Source organism: Desmodus rotundus, chromosome 7 (assembly GCF_022682495.2).
Source record: "Desmodus rotundus isolate HL8 chromosome 7, HLdesRot8A.1, whole genome shotgun sequence".
NCBI classification, from domain to species: domain Eukaryota; kingdom Metazoa; phylum Chordata; class Mammalia; order Chiroptera; family Phyllostomidae; genus Desmodus; species Desmodus rotundus.
Window position 1 is genome coordinate 116449873 of NC_071393.1, and position 16238 is coordinate 116466110.

The 16238-nt window shown below is 46.1% G+C and overlaps 2 protein-coding genes across 5 annotated transcripts in view; one reads left to right on the top strand and one right to left on the bottom strand.

Annotated features, from left to right (window-relative positions):
* The first annotated feature begins 18 nt into the window (after positions 1-18).
* On the top strand, positions 19-4746 carry ZC2HC1C (zinc finger C2HC-type containing 1C). Of its 4 annotated transcripts, none has more exons than XM_024568357.3 (3): positions 19-106; positions 953-2300; positions 4111-4746. In XM_024568357.3, exons 2-3 carry the CDS (start codon positions 972-974, stop codon positions 4372-4374), a joined length of 1593 nt encoding a protein of 530 aa, XP_024424125.2. In that variant the 5' UTR covers positions 19-106; positions 953-971; the 3' UTR covers positions 4375-4746. The 4 variants fall into 4 exon arrangements, with proteins under 4 accessions (XP_024424125.2, XP_045057862.2, XP_045057861.2 ...); XM_045201927.2 differs by having other exon boundaries at positions 48-2300; positions 4111-4194; positions 4300-4746; XM_045201926.2 differs by having other exon boundaries at positions 48-458.
* Positions 4747-7647: 2901 nt separating this feature from the next.
* The window catches only part of NEK9 (NIMA related kinase 9), a 35224-nt gene continuing 26633 nt past the window's right edge, over positions 7648-16238 (bottom strand). The window contains exons 19-22 of the mRNA XM_053928700.2: positions 14884-15098; positions 13611-13772; positions 12066-12275; positions 7648-10653 (exon numbers count right to left, since the gene is read on the bottom strand). Of these exons, the coding sequence (XP_053784675.1) occupies positions 10531-10653; positions 12066-12275; positions 13611-13772; positions 14884-15098 (710 nt within the window). The 3' untranslated portion in view covers positions 7648-10530. The remainder of the gene's footprint in view (positions 10654-12065; positions 12276-13610; positions 13773-14883; positions 15099-16238) is intronic.

Sequence of the window (16238 nt, forward strand, 5' to 3'; positions counted from 1 at the left end):
CGGGAATAACAGGGGCCAGCTGAGGGCGCCTGCGCGGCCGACGGTTGAGTGAAGGGGGTTTGGTCTGGAAAACTAAGTCCTGAGCAGTTGACCCTGAGAGCCTCAGGTATGCGGAAGGGCTGGGAGACACGGGGTCTGCACCTCGACCTCCCAAGGGTCCGGTGGACAAAAGAGTGAAGGCTTGTCTCCAAAGCGGAGTCCCCAGTGGGGGCGCCGGGCTGACCCTCCAGGACAGAATGTGACTTCCGTGTTCCGGATCCAAAACGTTCGGCAGTCAGGTCAGGTGGCCCCCCGCTTCTCAAAAGACCTGCAGTCTTGCCGCGGGGACTCCTACTCGTTGGGTGAGGGTGTGACAGCCAGCACGTGCTGCGGGCCCTGGGCGGCCTCTTCGCTCCTGGGAGTCAAGCACCGATCCCGGATCCCGCAGGCGGGAAGCCCTGAGGGCTCTCTGTTGCCAGGTGCTTACGTCTGGGCCACAATTTTCTCACCTGTAAAATGATCTTGGAGTCCTAATATCCCTAAATTACTGTCATGTAACTCTGAGCGAACCCCTCAGTTTATGGGAGAAGAAGCTGGAGCCAGCAAGGGCAAGTTGCTTGTCCTGTGTCACAAGACTAAAACCTGACTTTCAACCCAATAGCTCTTTTCAGTAGCTCCTTCCACCTATTACAGAGTATACTGTGTATGGCAGCAGCATCACTGTGTACAGAGGAGGTTGGTACGGGCTTAGGCAGGAACACCTGTATCACATTCGGTTTTCTAACCTCAGGACCTAACAAGCGCTCACAGCTGAATGCGTATTGAAAGAAAGCTCTGGCAGACCCATCACCACTGTCCCTAAAAAGTGTAAAGGAAAATATAGGTAGGACAAACGTAGAAGCAGTTTGCCTTAGTGCCCAGGGGGGAATCTCAGACACACTTCTCACATATATCTGGTTTAAATCCCCCCTAGGCTTCAGTCCAGGCCCTGAATGGCTGGTCTCCATTTGGTGCCACCTCTGCCTGTGGGTGTTATGCTGCCATATAAAAAAACGGAAGCTCCAGAGTTCCATTCAACTAAGCAAAACCCCTATGAAAAAACGGACTCTTCCCCGCTGTCTTCCATGGGGCACCTGAGGAGCAATTTCCAGGAGAAACTTTTAAGCAGCAAAGAGCCAACGCTGGATAATCTCCACCCTCAGTCCCGATGGAACACCTGCACCAAAGCCCAGAGCTACTTCTCCCCGCACTGTGCTGGGATCGGGCAGCAAGATCCAAGAAGCAATCTCCAGAGTCAAGCACAGGGTTTCTTTTACTCATCAGGCCCTCAATCCCGGTATCCCAAAGCAAATAACCAGGAGTTCATCCCCTTTACAAAGAAGCGAGTTGGGGTGGACCGGGCATACCCACTGAAACCCGTGTTCCATCGGAAGTCTCGAAGTACAGGTGAGAGCGGCATGGATTGGGACCGGAATGTCTCTCCCAGACCCCCCGAGCCACGGGAGTTTTCATGCAGCAGCTCTGGTTTGAGGAACTGGGCAAATTCGTCTGTGGTCTGTACCGTTGCTGCCATACAGGCGGAGAGGCCCAAGGCGAACCCCAAGAGGACCGAGTGGATGCAGATCCAAAGACTAGAAGCTGCCGGGGAGAGTTTAGAGGAGGAGATCCGAAGAAAAGAGACCCTCCTGAGGGAAAAACTGAAGAAGACAGAGGAGGAACTCAGAAGGATCCAGAAAGAAAAGGAACAGACTGAGGAAAATGAAAAAAGAGGGGTACAGAGACTGACACTCCTCAGGAGGAGAGTTCAAGGTCATAGCAACACCCCGCACAAACCAGTCTTCTCCCAGGAATATGAGCCTGAGGAGGCCTTCGGCAGAGACAGTGGAGAGGTTGAAACTTGGGGACGGTCTCACGAAAATTCTAGTCCATTCTTGTTCTCTGATCATGGGATCCAGACGCTCAAAAGGGAAAGACTAGTGGCAAGCAATAACAAAATCCGAGACCGAGTCTCAGAGCGGGTCAAAGAGAAGTTTTCTCAGCCTTCACAGGCGCCAGGCAGCACTTTGCCAGGGCGCACCAGCAACTCTGACTTGTCTGGGGCACCAGACTCCGCGGGTTCCAGCTGTTCCACTGAAGAGCCAGAGCTCGGCGAGTGCAGTCACTGTGGACGCAAGTTCCTCCTGCTCAGGCTGGAGAGGCACTCCAGTGTCTGCAGCAGGGTGCAGGGTTCCAAGAGGAAAGTGTTTGACTCCTCCAGGGCCCGGGCCAAGGGCACAGAACTAGAACAGTACTTGAACTGGAAGGGCACAGCCTCGGTCAAGGTAACGAGGGCCTTATAGATTTGGCTTTGAGCGGGGATCATTGCAAGGGCCTGTTACTCTTCATAAGGTTTTTTTCCTTCTTTAAAGAAAAATTTCAAGTGTCATAAAGGGAGAAAGTGAAAACGTTTATTGATTATTACTGTGATGGAGCTTTTCATATGGCCCTTACCACAACCATGTGAGATTTCATTATCTCTTACCAACTCAAAAGTCAAGTCTCACAGGTTGATTTGCTTAAATGCACACCAACAGCTTTAAATGGCCGAGTCAGCATATAAATCCGGGTTGGAATGACTCCAAAATCTAGACTTAAAAATATAAAATACATGTCCTTTTGCTTATAAAAATATAAACATTTACTGTAGAAAACTTTTTAAAAATTAGAAAACTATTCTGTATTTCACGACTTCAGGAGAATTACTTTCACTTTGCAATATACTTTGCCACCTCCCAAGATTAGACTCTGTTATCACTCCTGTAACCACATCTATGTTTTCAAGATTGACTCAATTTTGGTATACTTCCTTTTTTTTAACACAATTTTTTAAAAAGATTTTATTTTTAGAGAGAGGGGAAGGGAAGGAGAGAGGGAGAGAAACATCAATGTGTTGTTGCCTCTTGAGCGCCCCCCACTGGGGACCTAGCCCGCAACTGGGAATAGAACCGGGTATCCTTTGGTTTGCAGGTCTGCACTCAGTCCACTGAGCTACACCAGCCAGGGCTCAATTTTGGTATACTTTCTAAATAAAAACATGAAACACAATTAAATTTGGAATTCTTCTCTCCATTTACAGTGTAAACACCTTAAAGGTAAAGGACTTTATTTTTGGTTAACATAAAACTAGGTTGTGCCCTGACTGGTATGGCTCAGTGAGTTGAGCACCATCCCGTGAATGCAAAGGTTGCTGGTTCAATTCCCGGTCAGGGCACATGCCTGGGTTGTGGGCCAGGTCCTGGGTTGTGTGGGGGCAAGAGCCAACCGATCCAAGTTTCTCTCCCTCTTTTTCTTCCTCACTTCCCCTCTGTCTAAAAATAAATTTTAAAAAGTTTTCTTCTGCTGCCTACCTAGTTGTTTCCTGAGTGTGTGTGTTTGCTCGTGTACTTGTTTTGGTCTCTCTCTTGTTAGAACTTCTCAAATATCTGTTAATACTTGGCTGTCTACTTATATTTGAGCTTAAGTGGGGCTTCTTGACTAAAGACCGTCACATTAGGGTTTTCAAATAGTGAGCCTTTTACTTGGAGTCCTCCAGAGCCAGTGTCTGACGGCTTTTCTGTCGCCTGCTCGGTGCCTCCTGAAAACCCTTCAGTCTCCTAAGAAGGTGCCCATGTGCCTGGTAACCCGGAAGCCGAGCAGGCGGAAGGAAGCTGACAGTTCCACACTTCATCATATATACTTGCACTTAATCCCTATTTTCAGCCCCACGATGAACCCTTTTCTCCCCCGTGCCTGGATTTCCTGAGTCTGACACCTGTCCGGTTGAATTTCTCCAGAGAATAAGCCCCCGTTCTCCTGCGAGGGTGTGGGGTGGGCAAGGCTGGGTAGCAGCCCTGGGGGCCCAGCACTTCCAAGCACCGAGGCTCTTTGGGTCTCTGCTGGGGAAACGGCTTGCCTCTCAGGACTCACCCCCCTTTGCAGGCCCCTAGTTTTTGTGCCTCCACTCAGGCAAGTCAGTTTTCCCTGTTACTCCTTTCCTGTTCTCTCTGACCTTGCGGATTAGCACCCCTTTTATTTCCTTGCTGTCATTCTAGCGGAGACTCAGGAGATACAGTAACTGCCAAGTTGGATGATCGGTCTTCCTTCTACTTACAGGCTGAACCTCCTCGGAAGAGCAACTGGAGACAGAAGCATGAGTCTTTCATCCGTACCCTCCGCCAGGCTCGAGAGGTCCAGCAGGTAATTGCCAAAGGTGGAAACGCCTCAGACTTGCCTCCCATCCCGCCTGCAGAAAATCCAGACTATATTCAGTGTCCTCACTGTAGCCGTCACTTTGCTCCCAAGGTGGCTGAGCGGCACATTCCCAAGTGTAAGACCATTAAGAACCGTCCTCCACCTCCAAGAAAGCATTACAGTTGAGCAGACAACAGTGGCAACCTCCTCAATAGCTCAAGAAAGCTCTGCTTCTCTTCAGCAGTAGGTGGGAGAATAATTTGAGGCAAAGCAGGAAGAACTAGAACTAAAACTTTGACATCTCCCAGATCGGCGCAGAGCTGAAATCAGTGAGGAGAAACCCACTGCTAAGCAGCAGAAGGCAGAAGGAAGCCTCACTCCCCACTAAATGACCACCTCAGGCTGGTGGGTCTTCTGTTAGTCCCTAAGAACGGATGGGCGAAGAAGACACACGAGTAGCGAGCAGGCTTCATTAAAGCTGTCTTACAGGCTCACTTGTGGTTTGTGCTCAGTGCCCGCATTTGTTCTGCCTTCTTGCCCCTGCCTCTGCATCTTTGTGGTTCCTGTTAACTCTTCCTGCTCTTGCAGGAAGTTGGCTCATTAGGATGAGCTGGTCTCAAGAGGATCATGGTCACCCAGATGATCTCTCTTGTACAGGATAATGATTTTGTTGTAACGCAAATGGCAGTCCATCCTTGACCTCCTGGGTGCACGGTCCCAGCTAAAAGGCCATACAAGCATGTGCGGTTAGAGTGCCAGTCTATCCCAACCCTTTCCTATGGTTACTGTGTAACGAAGGGAACCTCACCTTTATCTACTTCAAAGGGTAGGGGTGGGCAAACGCACACTGTATGTCTCTGTAGTTGTTCTTTTCTAATGTCAGAAAGAGGGAAGCAGCTTCAGTTTCAGCTGTTGCTAGCACTCTGCTCTCAAACTAGGTTGGTTGAGTTGGTTGGATGGTTTTAAATGAGGCAGCAGAATGTACCATCACAGCAAGCTATGTCACATGTCCCTGCCGATTATACCAGTTACACCTTGTATTCTAGAAAGCAAACTCTGAAGGAAGAGGTACCAGATCTTTGTAATTTTCTCTGTGCAGAATCATGCCTTGTGCAAGTAACCTTTATTAGGCCCTCAGTAAATGGGTTTTGGGGATTTAAAATGAACCAAATAATGAAATGAATGAGTCCCAGACTTGCGGCGTGGGAGCAGTGATGAGGTAATGTCTGACGGGGTAGTAGCAGTTCTGACAGGGTGAAGCTGCTGTAACAGGTCTACTAGTAGGAAACACTAGTGGGGTTATTGTCCTGAGAGCATTATTCAAATGGCTAGTTTAAAATCCTGGAAAACAAATCACCCAACCTGCCCTGGGCAAAGGGACTGGGCAGACGACAAAGCCGTATTTTACTCAACAAGAGATGGCCACTCAGTCCGGTTTCACCTCCTCGGCAGAAGCTGCCGAGTGACTGCACTACCAGAGCAAACCAATTTGAAACGTGAGTTTCAGGTTTCAGCTGTGGAGCTACAGGACAGTAGGCTGAAAAAAAAAATGATGTATTCTTATTTAGTGATTTGAGAGAGAGAGAGAGATTGACTGACTTGTTGTCCCACTTATGCATGCATTCATTGGCTGATTCTTGTATGCACCCTGACTGCAGAAGGAACCTGCACCTTTGTCACGCTGGGACGATGCTCTAACCAACTGAGCTACGCGGCCTCGGCTAAAGTTTATATATTTTAAAGACAGCATATATTGAATTGCTTTATGCTGTTGTTGAAAAAACAGAGATACCACTAACAGGGCTTTTGGTTCGCCACTTAAAAGAAACCTCACAAAGACAAACTGGATATATTTTTTAAGATTTTATTTATATACTTTTAGAGCGAATGGAAAGGAGAGAGGTAGAGAAACATCAATGTGTGAGAGAAACAGATGGGCTGCCTCTCAGGCTGCAATTCCCAGGCATGTGCCCTGACCGGCAGTCGAACCAGCGACCCTCTGGTTCGTAGGCTGGTGCTCCATCCACTGAGCCACACCAGCCAAGGCCACACTGGACATTGTGATCCAATATATACATCCCCAGGCAAGTTTAATATGGTGCACACTTTGTTTCACACATGATGGCAAGAACGAGCTGTGGTCAGCATTACTAAGTGGTAGCCTATGGACTGCTTTGCCCCACAGGTGTTTTATTTGGCTGGCACAGCACTAAAAATATTACCCAGCATTTAAAAATTGGGATATGGAGCACCTCTCAAATAACTAAAGTTCTGGAACCACCAGGCCAGCGACCACGCATAGCACTAAATGAAAGAGGTTCAGAATCAGTGGCTCCTTGAGGCGGGAGAGCATTCCGATCACCAGAGCTCCGCGTGGCCTGCTTCACTTATTTGCCTTTTCTGCCTCTCCACTGCCCTCCCCCTCCCCCCGGCGGCCGGCATCCCTGGACGATGTTACTAAGAACACAGAGCAAGGCCCTCTAGGGAGAACAAATGTGTGCTGGGGAGTGCTTTCTATAGAAACAGGAAGCAGTTACTCATTCTTGTGTTGCTAGGGAAATCAAACAATGTCTCAGAGCTCCTTCAATCTCAACAGGCTTAGGCCTTGATTTTATTAGCAATGTCTATTAGTCTTTTAAACTTAGCTTGATCTGATCTTTGGGAAGAGGTTAGAAACATTTTTGTATCTAAGTCTCTTCCTGGATAGCAGAGGATGATTGTGGAGAAATAAACGGTGCTTGTTAGTCCATGTGTTATACTGCTTCATCTAAGGAACTAGTGAAAGTAAATGCTGTAAATTTTAAAGTTCAAGAGGTTAAGCAGCAGGACGAACCTCATGGTAACCCACAACAGGTAAAAGTGTGTATGGACGGACGTCTAAAATAGTGCTGCTTAACAGAAGTGTATTTGAGGCAGCACAGTACCTCCTGGCCAACATTTTTTTTTGTCATCAATTTATCATAGGAGGTAGCAGAAATGTGATACAATGTTTTCCTCCCTAACGTTAATGATTCTGTGAGGCTTAGTGGTCAGTGTGTTTCTGTCCGTAGTTAACTATTGAAGCGATAAATGAGTTTCGGCTTTGCAGCAGGAAGGAACACGTTCTGCAGCCCAGACTACAGCCTCCTCTGCCCTAATGCTGTCATGAACAAAACTGTTTAGGCCCAGGGGTACTCATTTGAACTTACTTACAACACATCTTAGCTCGAGTTGTTCTATTATGAATGTTTGCAAATCTATGGCAAACCAAATGAAATGTGAGTACAAGGCTACTCTTGCTTTAAACTTCAGTGAGGTGTTCAGCCAACAGAAGTTGTAACTTGGCTATGCTATGCCAGGGAGGCCAAAATACAGTTTAGCCTCTTTGAGGGAAAACAGTTTTATAAACATAAACAGGCACTATCACTTGAAAAAGCCCACTATTACTAGGGAGACAAGCACCAGAAGTGATCCTTCCTCTTGTTTTATTTTTGAAAGCTTTTATTTACTCACTTTAGAGAGAGGGCAGGGGAGGGAGAAGAGAGGGAGAGAAACATCGACGTGGGAGAGACGCATGGATCTGCTGCCTCTCGCGCACACCCAGCGGGGACCTGGCCAGCAACCCGGGCCTGTGCCCTGACTGGGAATCAAACGGACGACCTTCTGGTTTGCAGGGTGACACTCAGTTCACTTAGCCACACCAGCCAGGATGATCCTTCCTCTTTTAATGGATCGTTTTTCTCCCCCTGCATTTTAAGCACTGTATTTCAGAAGCTGGGTTGGGGGCGTGGGGTGTGGAGCTGTAGCAGCAGAAATGATTCTGAGAGCAAGAAGAAGAAATTGGAAAGAGGCAAAAATGATTTCTGTGCAAATGTCCTTTGCATTGTCTGTTACTGACCTTTGACTCAAAGACTCATGAAGGCCCAGAGTCTGAGTGTTTTACCCGCAGTGACTGGGGTCCGTGCACAGACTTACTGAGGCACAGCACTATTGAAAGTTTAAATGTTTATTTAAAACAGAAATGCCAAACCACTCCACCCTCAACCTTTCAAACGTCTGGCTAACAAAAGCTAGTTCTTCAGCAACAGTGTCAGAGCAGAGGAGTGACTCAGACTATATAGTAACTCAGAAGCATTACTACTGGAAAACTTAAACCACCTAGCACTGCATAGAGAAGAAAAGTAGAGAATTAGCTACAGAAAACCATTCAAAGGCATTTCCGCTGCCTCACCTTTCATTTTTTATCTAATGCATAGCTGCCACCTTTGAACTGGTTCTGTTTGCATAGCTATTTGGTAGGAAAAACCATGTGGCTGTCCCAGGCACAATTTGGGAAAGTGCAAATTGTTTCTAAGGCACAGAACTTAGATACTCAACCAGATTCATAGCAAACCTAGGTTTTCCCAGGGAACATGTTAGAGAAAATGACCACAGCATTCCACTGCTGGAGAATAACTCCGTGCCGGAACAAAGGCAGGGCTCTCACACCCTCCCTTTAATGCTCACTTCCATCCCACACCTGGCAACGCCCCATGTTCCTCTGATCCTCAGCAGAAGCAACATTAAATCTGACCCTGCCTCTAGGGGCTGCTGACATGGTGAACATGAGGAATACAGGAAGGTGAAAGGCCAGTCAGTCCTTTAAAAAGTCAAAGTTGCATTTACACGACGAACCAAACCCCATCGTTAGGGTTCACTGCAGAGCTCCAAGTCCCGAGCATTTGCAGCTGAATCCAGGATTGGCCCCTTCCCTTATTTTAAGAAAAGGCTTCAGTGATTACATTAGTACTATTGTACTAGGCTTCCCAGAATTGAGAAAACAATGGGAACATCAAACCAAAGAAGATCCCATTGAACAGAGTTGCCCATCCCCAGCCATGGGGTTTTCCCGGAGCATCAGCCTTTGCATCACCCATTTTAGGGAAATGACAAAATTTCCATTGCAAAGATCCTTCCAAAATACTAAACAGACATCAAGCACTCATTTTTTTGGTTTAGGGAAAATGAAACAAAAGTGATGTAGCTGTTTCTAGGAAGGTAGGATGTGAAGACTCACCAAAGCAGCTCCTGGGACCCAAAATACCACAGGAATCTTCCATAAGCCTTTGTAGTAACATGATAAAGCTCATATCCTTCAGTAAAATCACCAAATGCTTCTAGGACACTTTCTTGAGAAAGCTAGCTTGCTCCTGTCTACAAGGACATGACTCCAGGATTAGGAGAGAGCTCTCAGTCAATTCCTTTCACCGGGCAGGTCCTGCCTGTTCTGTTAGGCTTCAGGGACTACCAGGTTTTAGGGCTGGCTTTGGGCCACTCAAGAAGGAAAGATGATACAGATTCACTGACATGGCTTCATAAAACACCAAAGGGGAAAAAATACTGACTAGACATACAGATAGGGAGTGGTTGCGGCCGATGACATCATGATCAGAACCCTAAGAGCCATCAAAGAGGCATAAGAAGCCTTCTCATGGGCCGAAGACTCAGAGTCACTCCAGGCCTTCCCAAAGACACCAACGGGAGGCTGCTAAAGGAGGACTTCCTCTCCCTCACGGTTTTCTCTCACGGCCATCCTACTGCTCCCCGGACTGAATTCTCTACAAGACACCTCTGAGAGGTCTGCCAGAGCCAGGAAAGCCCACCCTGCATCGGCCACGGCCTGACACTCCAGCTGTGTGACGAGGAGGGACCTGCCCTTCTTTCTCTACTCCTCACTCAAGAAATTTCAACCAACCTCAGAGGAAAAGCAATATAAGCCCACTTCTCCTCCTAAAGCACTGAGCTGCACAATGTAACTGAACTTTCTGAAAACAAGCCCTAGACACTGACTCCACCAGATGTACTTTCCTGGACTCAGGGCTCCAAAGAGAGCTCAGAGCACTTCGGTGTTCTCCAGCTGACCCTGGACGGGCCACGCCTGGTTCCAGCCCGCTACAGCTTGACGCTTTCCCTCCTCCACTCAGAGGTACAATGTCTGGTGTTGAACTCCCAAGGCAGCTTCCAATTAATGGTGAAAATGATAAATGGGATGTAAGCTGCTACCGGCAAAATTAAGGTGAGCATTGTGTCTCCTCTTCAAAGGTGGGATCGCCAGATGAGGTACAGAGCTGCTGCTGTTACGGCAGTCACTGAGGACAAAGCCAGGGCCACGGGCCCTTCCGTTCTCCAAAACAAAACCACTCCTAGATCCTATCTAATAGGCAATGCCACTCTCCAAGTGTATGTGGAAAGCGGTTCAGAGCCTCCGCCTTGCGCTCCTTGTCTGCAGGTGAACAAAGCCAGGAAAGCGCTCTCTGCGTTCAGTAAGTGTGCTGTGAAGTTCTCTGGGTCCCAGCTTCCTGGAGGCTGTGCAGGCTCAGGAGACTAGAGGCTGGGTCGACAGGAATCTGTTCCCAGGAGGCACCAGGAATCTGAATCTAAGTCAGGCTTTGGATCCATTTCCATCTCTTCCTTTGCTGTCTGAGTTCCTTTGGAATGCATCCCCATCTGTCCAGATAAAACACAGTTCCACATTAACACCACTGCCGCTCTCACAGCAGTTCAGGACTAGATTTTCAAGGTCAGACTCTAAGGACTTGTGGCCACAGTTTGGTGAGTTCATAATGCTACTTTAGGTGAAGTCTAGGCCTTTACATTAGCTGCAGGCAGGATGACCAGCTGTCCGGGTTTGTCCAGGACTGCAGATTTTCTGGGATTCAGAACTCTCACTTTTAAAACTGAGACAGCCCTAAGCAAAACAATCCTCCTGCCGGCTGTAGCTGCCAATCCTCCCGTGCTTACCTCACGTGTGTACATTACTCTCCAAAGTATTTTCTTAAGACATTATTTCATTTAACCCTCAAAACAACCATTCAAAGTGGGAGGTAGTATTTTCTTTTTTTGGGGAAGAAGCCAGGGCTCATTGAAAAAAAGGAATTTGTCCAAACACATGAAGCTGGTCAATGGCAAAGCCAAGGGCGGAAGCATATTTCCTTGTCCTAGTTCACTCTATCTACGGCTCTTTAAAAACAAAGCAAGCGTTTAACTTCAATCTAATCGAGCCTTACGCCTAACGTACAGTTTACGGAAATGACAGGGTGAGAAAAGAACAAGGTAAGCAATGTCCCAAGGACACAAGACGCATCCAGAAGTGCGGACGTTCTGTTGCACAACCGACCCTGTCTCTTCTTCAGGTCAAAGCCGTGATCACTAAACAAAGAGAGGTGACGGTGGTGGAGGGCGCTGTTCTCGATCAGGACGAACTCGAGACGGACGATGTAAAGTGGGGTTCTTGACTGGACTCTGGTCCAATAAAAACAGCTAAGGACAATTTTTGTGGGAAAACTGGAAAAATTAAAGTAGCGACTGGATACTGGAAACAAATTGATATTATTAGTGTTACTTTTGTCAGGTGCGGTGATAACATTGTGGTTATCCAGGAGAACGAATGTCTTTATTTTGGGATACGTGTAATAAAGTGTTTAGGCTATGTCATGACTTTTGTAACTTACTTGAAAATGGTTTAGCAAAATAAAAATAAATACACTCGGATATATATCCACAATAATCCCGAACACACACACACACACACACACACACTGCATCAAATAGATACGGTGACATGCTAACAACCGTTGAATCTACGCAGTGGATGTATGGATGTTCACTGAAATGTAATGTTTAAAGTTCCTCATCATAAGAAGAAAAACAAAAAACAAAGAGTAACAAAAAGCAGTGGAAATTAAATGATAAAAATAATTCAATCCAGGTGCCTGAACAAGGCCCAGAGCTTCTGGGATTAATTCAAAAAGTTACATCATTAAAAGGTAAGTACTTGCAAAGGAGTAAGTATTGGTGCTTTGTTTCTGTGATTTTTCAAGACAGAATTTCAAATTGAATTATTCTTTTAATGCTCTCACCTGCTGCCCTTCTAATTTCTTGTTCAGCCTCTGTAGTTGGGTAAAAATCTGGAAGTTTTCTTGCTGTAGCTTCTGTTGTTCAGCCAGACACTTCAGCACTAGACCCTGCAATCTTTCAACCTCCACCTGCAGAGTGCTGCACGCACAGCTCGGAGGAATTAACACCGCTCCCTTCCCAGTACCTGTCTCCGCAGGACTCAGCCGAGGTGGCTGCAGAGTGAAGAGAAGGAAGTCATAAGAGGTTCTGCCTGGATGCCACAGCTCCCCATCCGAATTTCCTATACGTGCTATCAGATTTTACTTTTACAATAATGAGATAAAACATATATACATGTGAGGAAAACGCAAGAGAAACAGAAAACAGCCAGGATTACAAGAGAACCCGACTCTAACATAGGAGGGGCAAGAGCACTGCGTCAGTCTCCATTATGCTAAGGTAAAAGAACAATAATCTATTTTGGAGGACTTTGTGAAAAAATTCTGAAGTGTACCGATACGTTCGCATTTAAAATGCTGAAGTGGGGAAAGCATAGTTTAGTCTGGAACAAGGCTTTCTGATTACAGGGAGAGAACTGTGGTCCAAGGGGTCAATATCCACGACATGCAGAGGGTCACACTTCAGAAGAGATCTGAGAGGTAGGTGTTCGGTCAATCGAACTGCCAAAACAATTCAAGAAGGCTAATTGACAGAGGAATTACAAAGTGCACCCTGACATTGCAAAGGCTGTATTACCTCTTTTGGGAAGCTTTTCAATTTTCCTAGTCCGGACTTTTATCTTTTATTGTACACTGTTTATAGCAAGGGTCAGTATAAGACAATACACAGGGAAATCAGGACTACTGCCTGTTTTTGTAAATAAAGTTTTAGTGGAACACAAGCATGCCCATTCATTACGTATTATCTACGGCTTCTTTTGTGCTACAATGTCGGTGGTGTAGTTGCTAAAGAGACTGTATGGTCCACAAAGCCTAAAATAATTACTACGTGGCCCCAAAAGTTTGATGACCCCTGATTTCTGTCAGGACTAGGTATACATGTATTGCTCACTCATTGGACTGCAAGCTTTATTTCTTACTTATACAGGGCTAAGCAAAGCAGGTTTATAGTTGTTTGCATGAAAAATAATACAATAATTACTACATAATACAAGAAAAAACTCTGTTTCGCAAACTCACAACAGTAAACCTCTCTTTGCCCCACAATGAATCTAAAGCTTCCAACCCACTCTTAACAGTGTCATGAAAAACTGGATTTGAATTTTGTAATTTCTATTTTGGTACTTTTGAGGCAGAGAGAAAAGAAAGACAATTCTCTGCCATAGAAAAGTGTTAGCCTGTCAGCAATGTGAAAGGATGAAGACTTTTCCGAGAAAACAGCTATCTTTCAGGATAGACTTGAAGTACTACCAAACAGAATAATGAATTGATACAAGGCAGCTAGGAGCCCAGTGAGCTAGAGGAGGAGACAGTGAAGCCGAGAGAACTGGGCAGAGCTCGCAGACACTGTTTACCTAGTTGAGATTCAAAGGCAAAAAGCTCAGTTACCCAGGCTCCCTCTGGGGGCTTGTGTTCTGAAGGTGCTTCCGAGGCCATTTTGAGTCCTTGCAGCTCTTCATAGGGCAGGGTATCCTTCTCAGATTCTGAAAAAACTGCACTCAGGGGAGATGGGCTGTCAGGCATGGGAATGAATTCTGCATTTTCCAGCTCCTGTGTTTGACAGACAGAATCTCATCAGTTCTGTTTGAGTCATCTACTTTCTCCCAAATTTCCTTCCTGCTAAATAGCTTTCACTCTGTTGACATCAGCACCCTCTAGTGGGGCAGGACAGTTACGGGTACAACACAGCTCACCCTACCTGTCCACAACCTGCCAGCCCTTTCTCAGAGGAGTTACAGTGGTAAGAATTCAAATTCAAGTACGGAGTTTGGAGTGTCTGGCATGTTTCCCCAACACACTTATTCTACGTAGGCTACTCAGTACGTTGGGAAGTTCTAGGGTGAAGTTAGTGAGGCTGACTGCCAGGCTTCCAGAGGCCGAGGCTGACTTTATGGAGTATATAGTGTGCTGTTTCCCCCACTCATCCTCCTCCGTGGCTATCAAGTTTGGTTATCAAATTATTCTACAGGGAGCTGTAAATTATACAGATTATCTTATTTTGGTAAAAAATTTTAAATTTCACAGACTATAAATGTTCACTGTAGAAATGAGAAGATACAGATGGGCAAAGGGGTATTATAAAAATCATCAGCAATTCCATCACTCATGATAACCACTGTTAAAATAATATATAGTCTTCTTCATAGTAGACATTCTTCTATGCATTACATATTTGCTAAAAGAATGGGATCATACTGCACAGGCATTAATCCATCCTTTTATGCAGAGCCATATGCTATAACCAACTTCCCGTATAAAAAATATACTCCAACATTTTTAGTGCCTGCACTTTGACTCTCACAGTCCGTTTCTCTACTGTGAAGCATTCCAACCGCCCCAGTATTCCACGTCTACGATCCACAGTAAGGAATCATATGCTGAATCTTTGCACCCATGCATTACAAAAACTGCCTTCAAGTAAGGCTGTAGTAATTTACATTCATTTAAATAATACAAGTATGAAAACGTTTTGTATCTTTTCTTGTCAGGAAGAAAAAAGGATTTGAGATTTGATTTTGTTCCAGGCAGAAATCAGAAACCCAGGTCCCTGCTGCAAAACACTTGAATAGGACATGGGAGACTGACAGATTCTGACAACTCCTTTCTAGTCCCTGCAAAGGACATGATACTTTATCTAAGGCACCTCTGCCAAAGGAATTACCTTTCGAAGCCAGCCAGGACAGGAGCTGCTGGCCCCACTACTGATCCCCATGGCCTCCGTGGGACTGACTAAACCTTCCATTCCTCGGTCTGCTTCCATTGTTCCTCGGAAGCCTCCACTTGGATCAGGGGTTTCAGATTCCTGCTGACTGTCCTCCTCTTCTCCCCCACCACCGCCGCCGCCTCCTCCTCCTCCCGGGCTAGAGCTCTGAACCACTGACAGATACACAGCACAGAAATATACAGCTTTGCTATGCAGCAAAAAGATTTCCCATCGTATAGCCCCGCTCACCCTGGGGGGTTCACTAGAGTTGCATGAAGTGGAACAGCAACAGTGGAAGTCAGATATTTGGGACTAAATATTTTAGTTCCGTATCTCCATCATGATAATTCACTTCCACTTTCCAAGCCTTGCTATCCCTATGTTCATAGCAGATGATCAACATTCCAAAGCACAGCTGAACGAGCACCCCAACCACAGCTCACCGAATCTAACACCCACACTTTGAGAGATGGATCCAGACTCCAGCACCCTCCACAGAGGTTCATCGTCTATACAAATCTCTTTCACATTTGGGCCCAAAACCACTTATAAAGTTGCCACATAAACTCACCACCAACTCCCTTTCTGGGGAAACACCTGAATGGAGAAGTCTTCATTACATTCATTAAATTCTTCGATAACATTTATAAGAATTAAAAAATATGATGGCTGGTTCTTTTGTATCATGAACATATTCCAAGTTACCTTAATGAAGACTAGCTGATGTATAGTCAAGAAATGAAACTGCATTTTACTATGGGCCAAAGGAAAACACAATTAAACAAGTAAATCTGCCAGAGCTAAAAAGAACACGGTTGCATGGCATACGCTAAAGTGAAACGTGAACGAGTGCTCGCCCCGGCAGACGGAGGGTGCGGGAGTGCGGCCCCCGCAGCAGCACCGCAGATGCCAGTGCGCCTGCCGCTCGCTCTCTGTTGTAGACGCCTTTCGAGAATTATGTTACATTTGAGATACATGTAAGACTATTTTTAACACATGTGTAAGTTCTGATGCCTAACAAAATAAATACACACGAATCTACCACTTGAAGAACTAGAACGGTGCCCTGGCTGGTGTGGCTCAGTGGACTGAGCGCCGGCCTGAGAACCGAAAGGTCGCCAGTAGATTCCCAGCCAGGGCACATGCCCGGGTGGCGGGCCAGGCCCCTGACTGGGGACCTGCGAAAGGCAACTGACATATGTTCCTTTAGCACATGGATGTTTCTCTCCCTCTTTCTCCCTCTTTTCCCCTCTCTCTAAAAATAAATTAAAAAAATCTTCAAAGAACAAAGTAAAACAAAACAAAACCCAAAA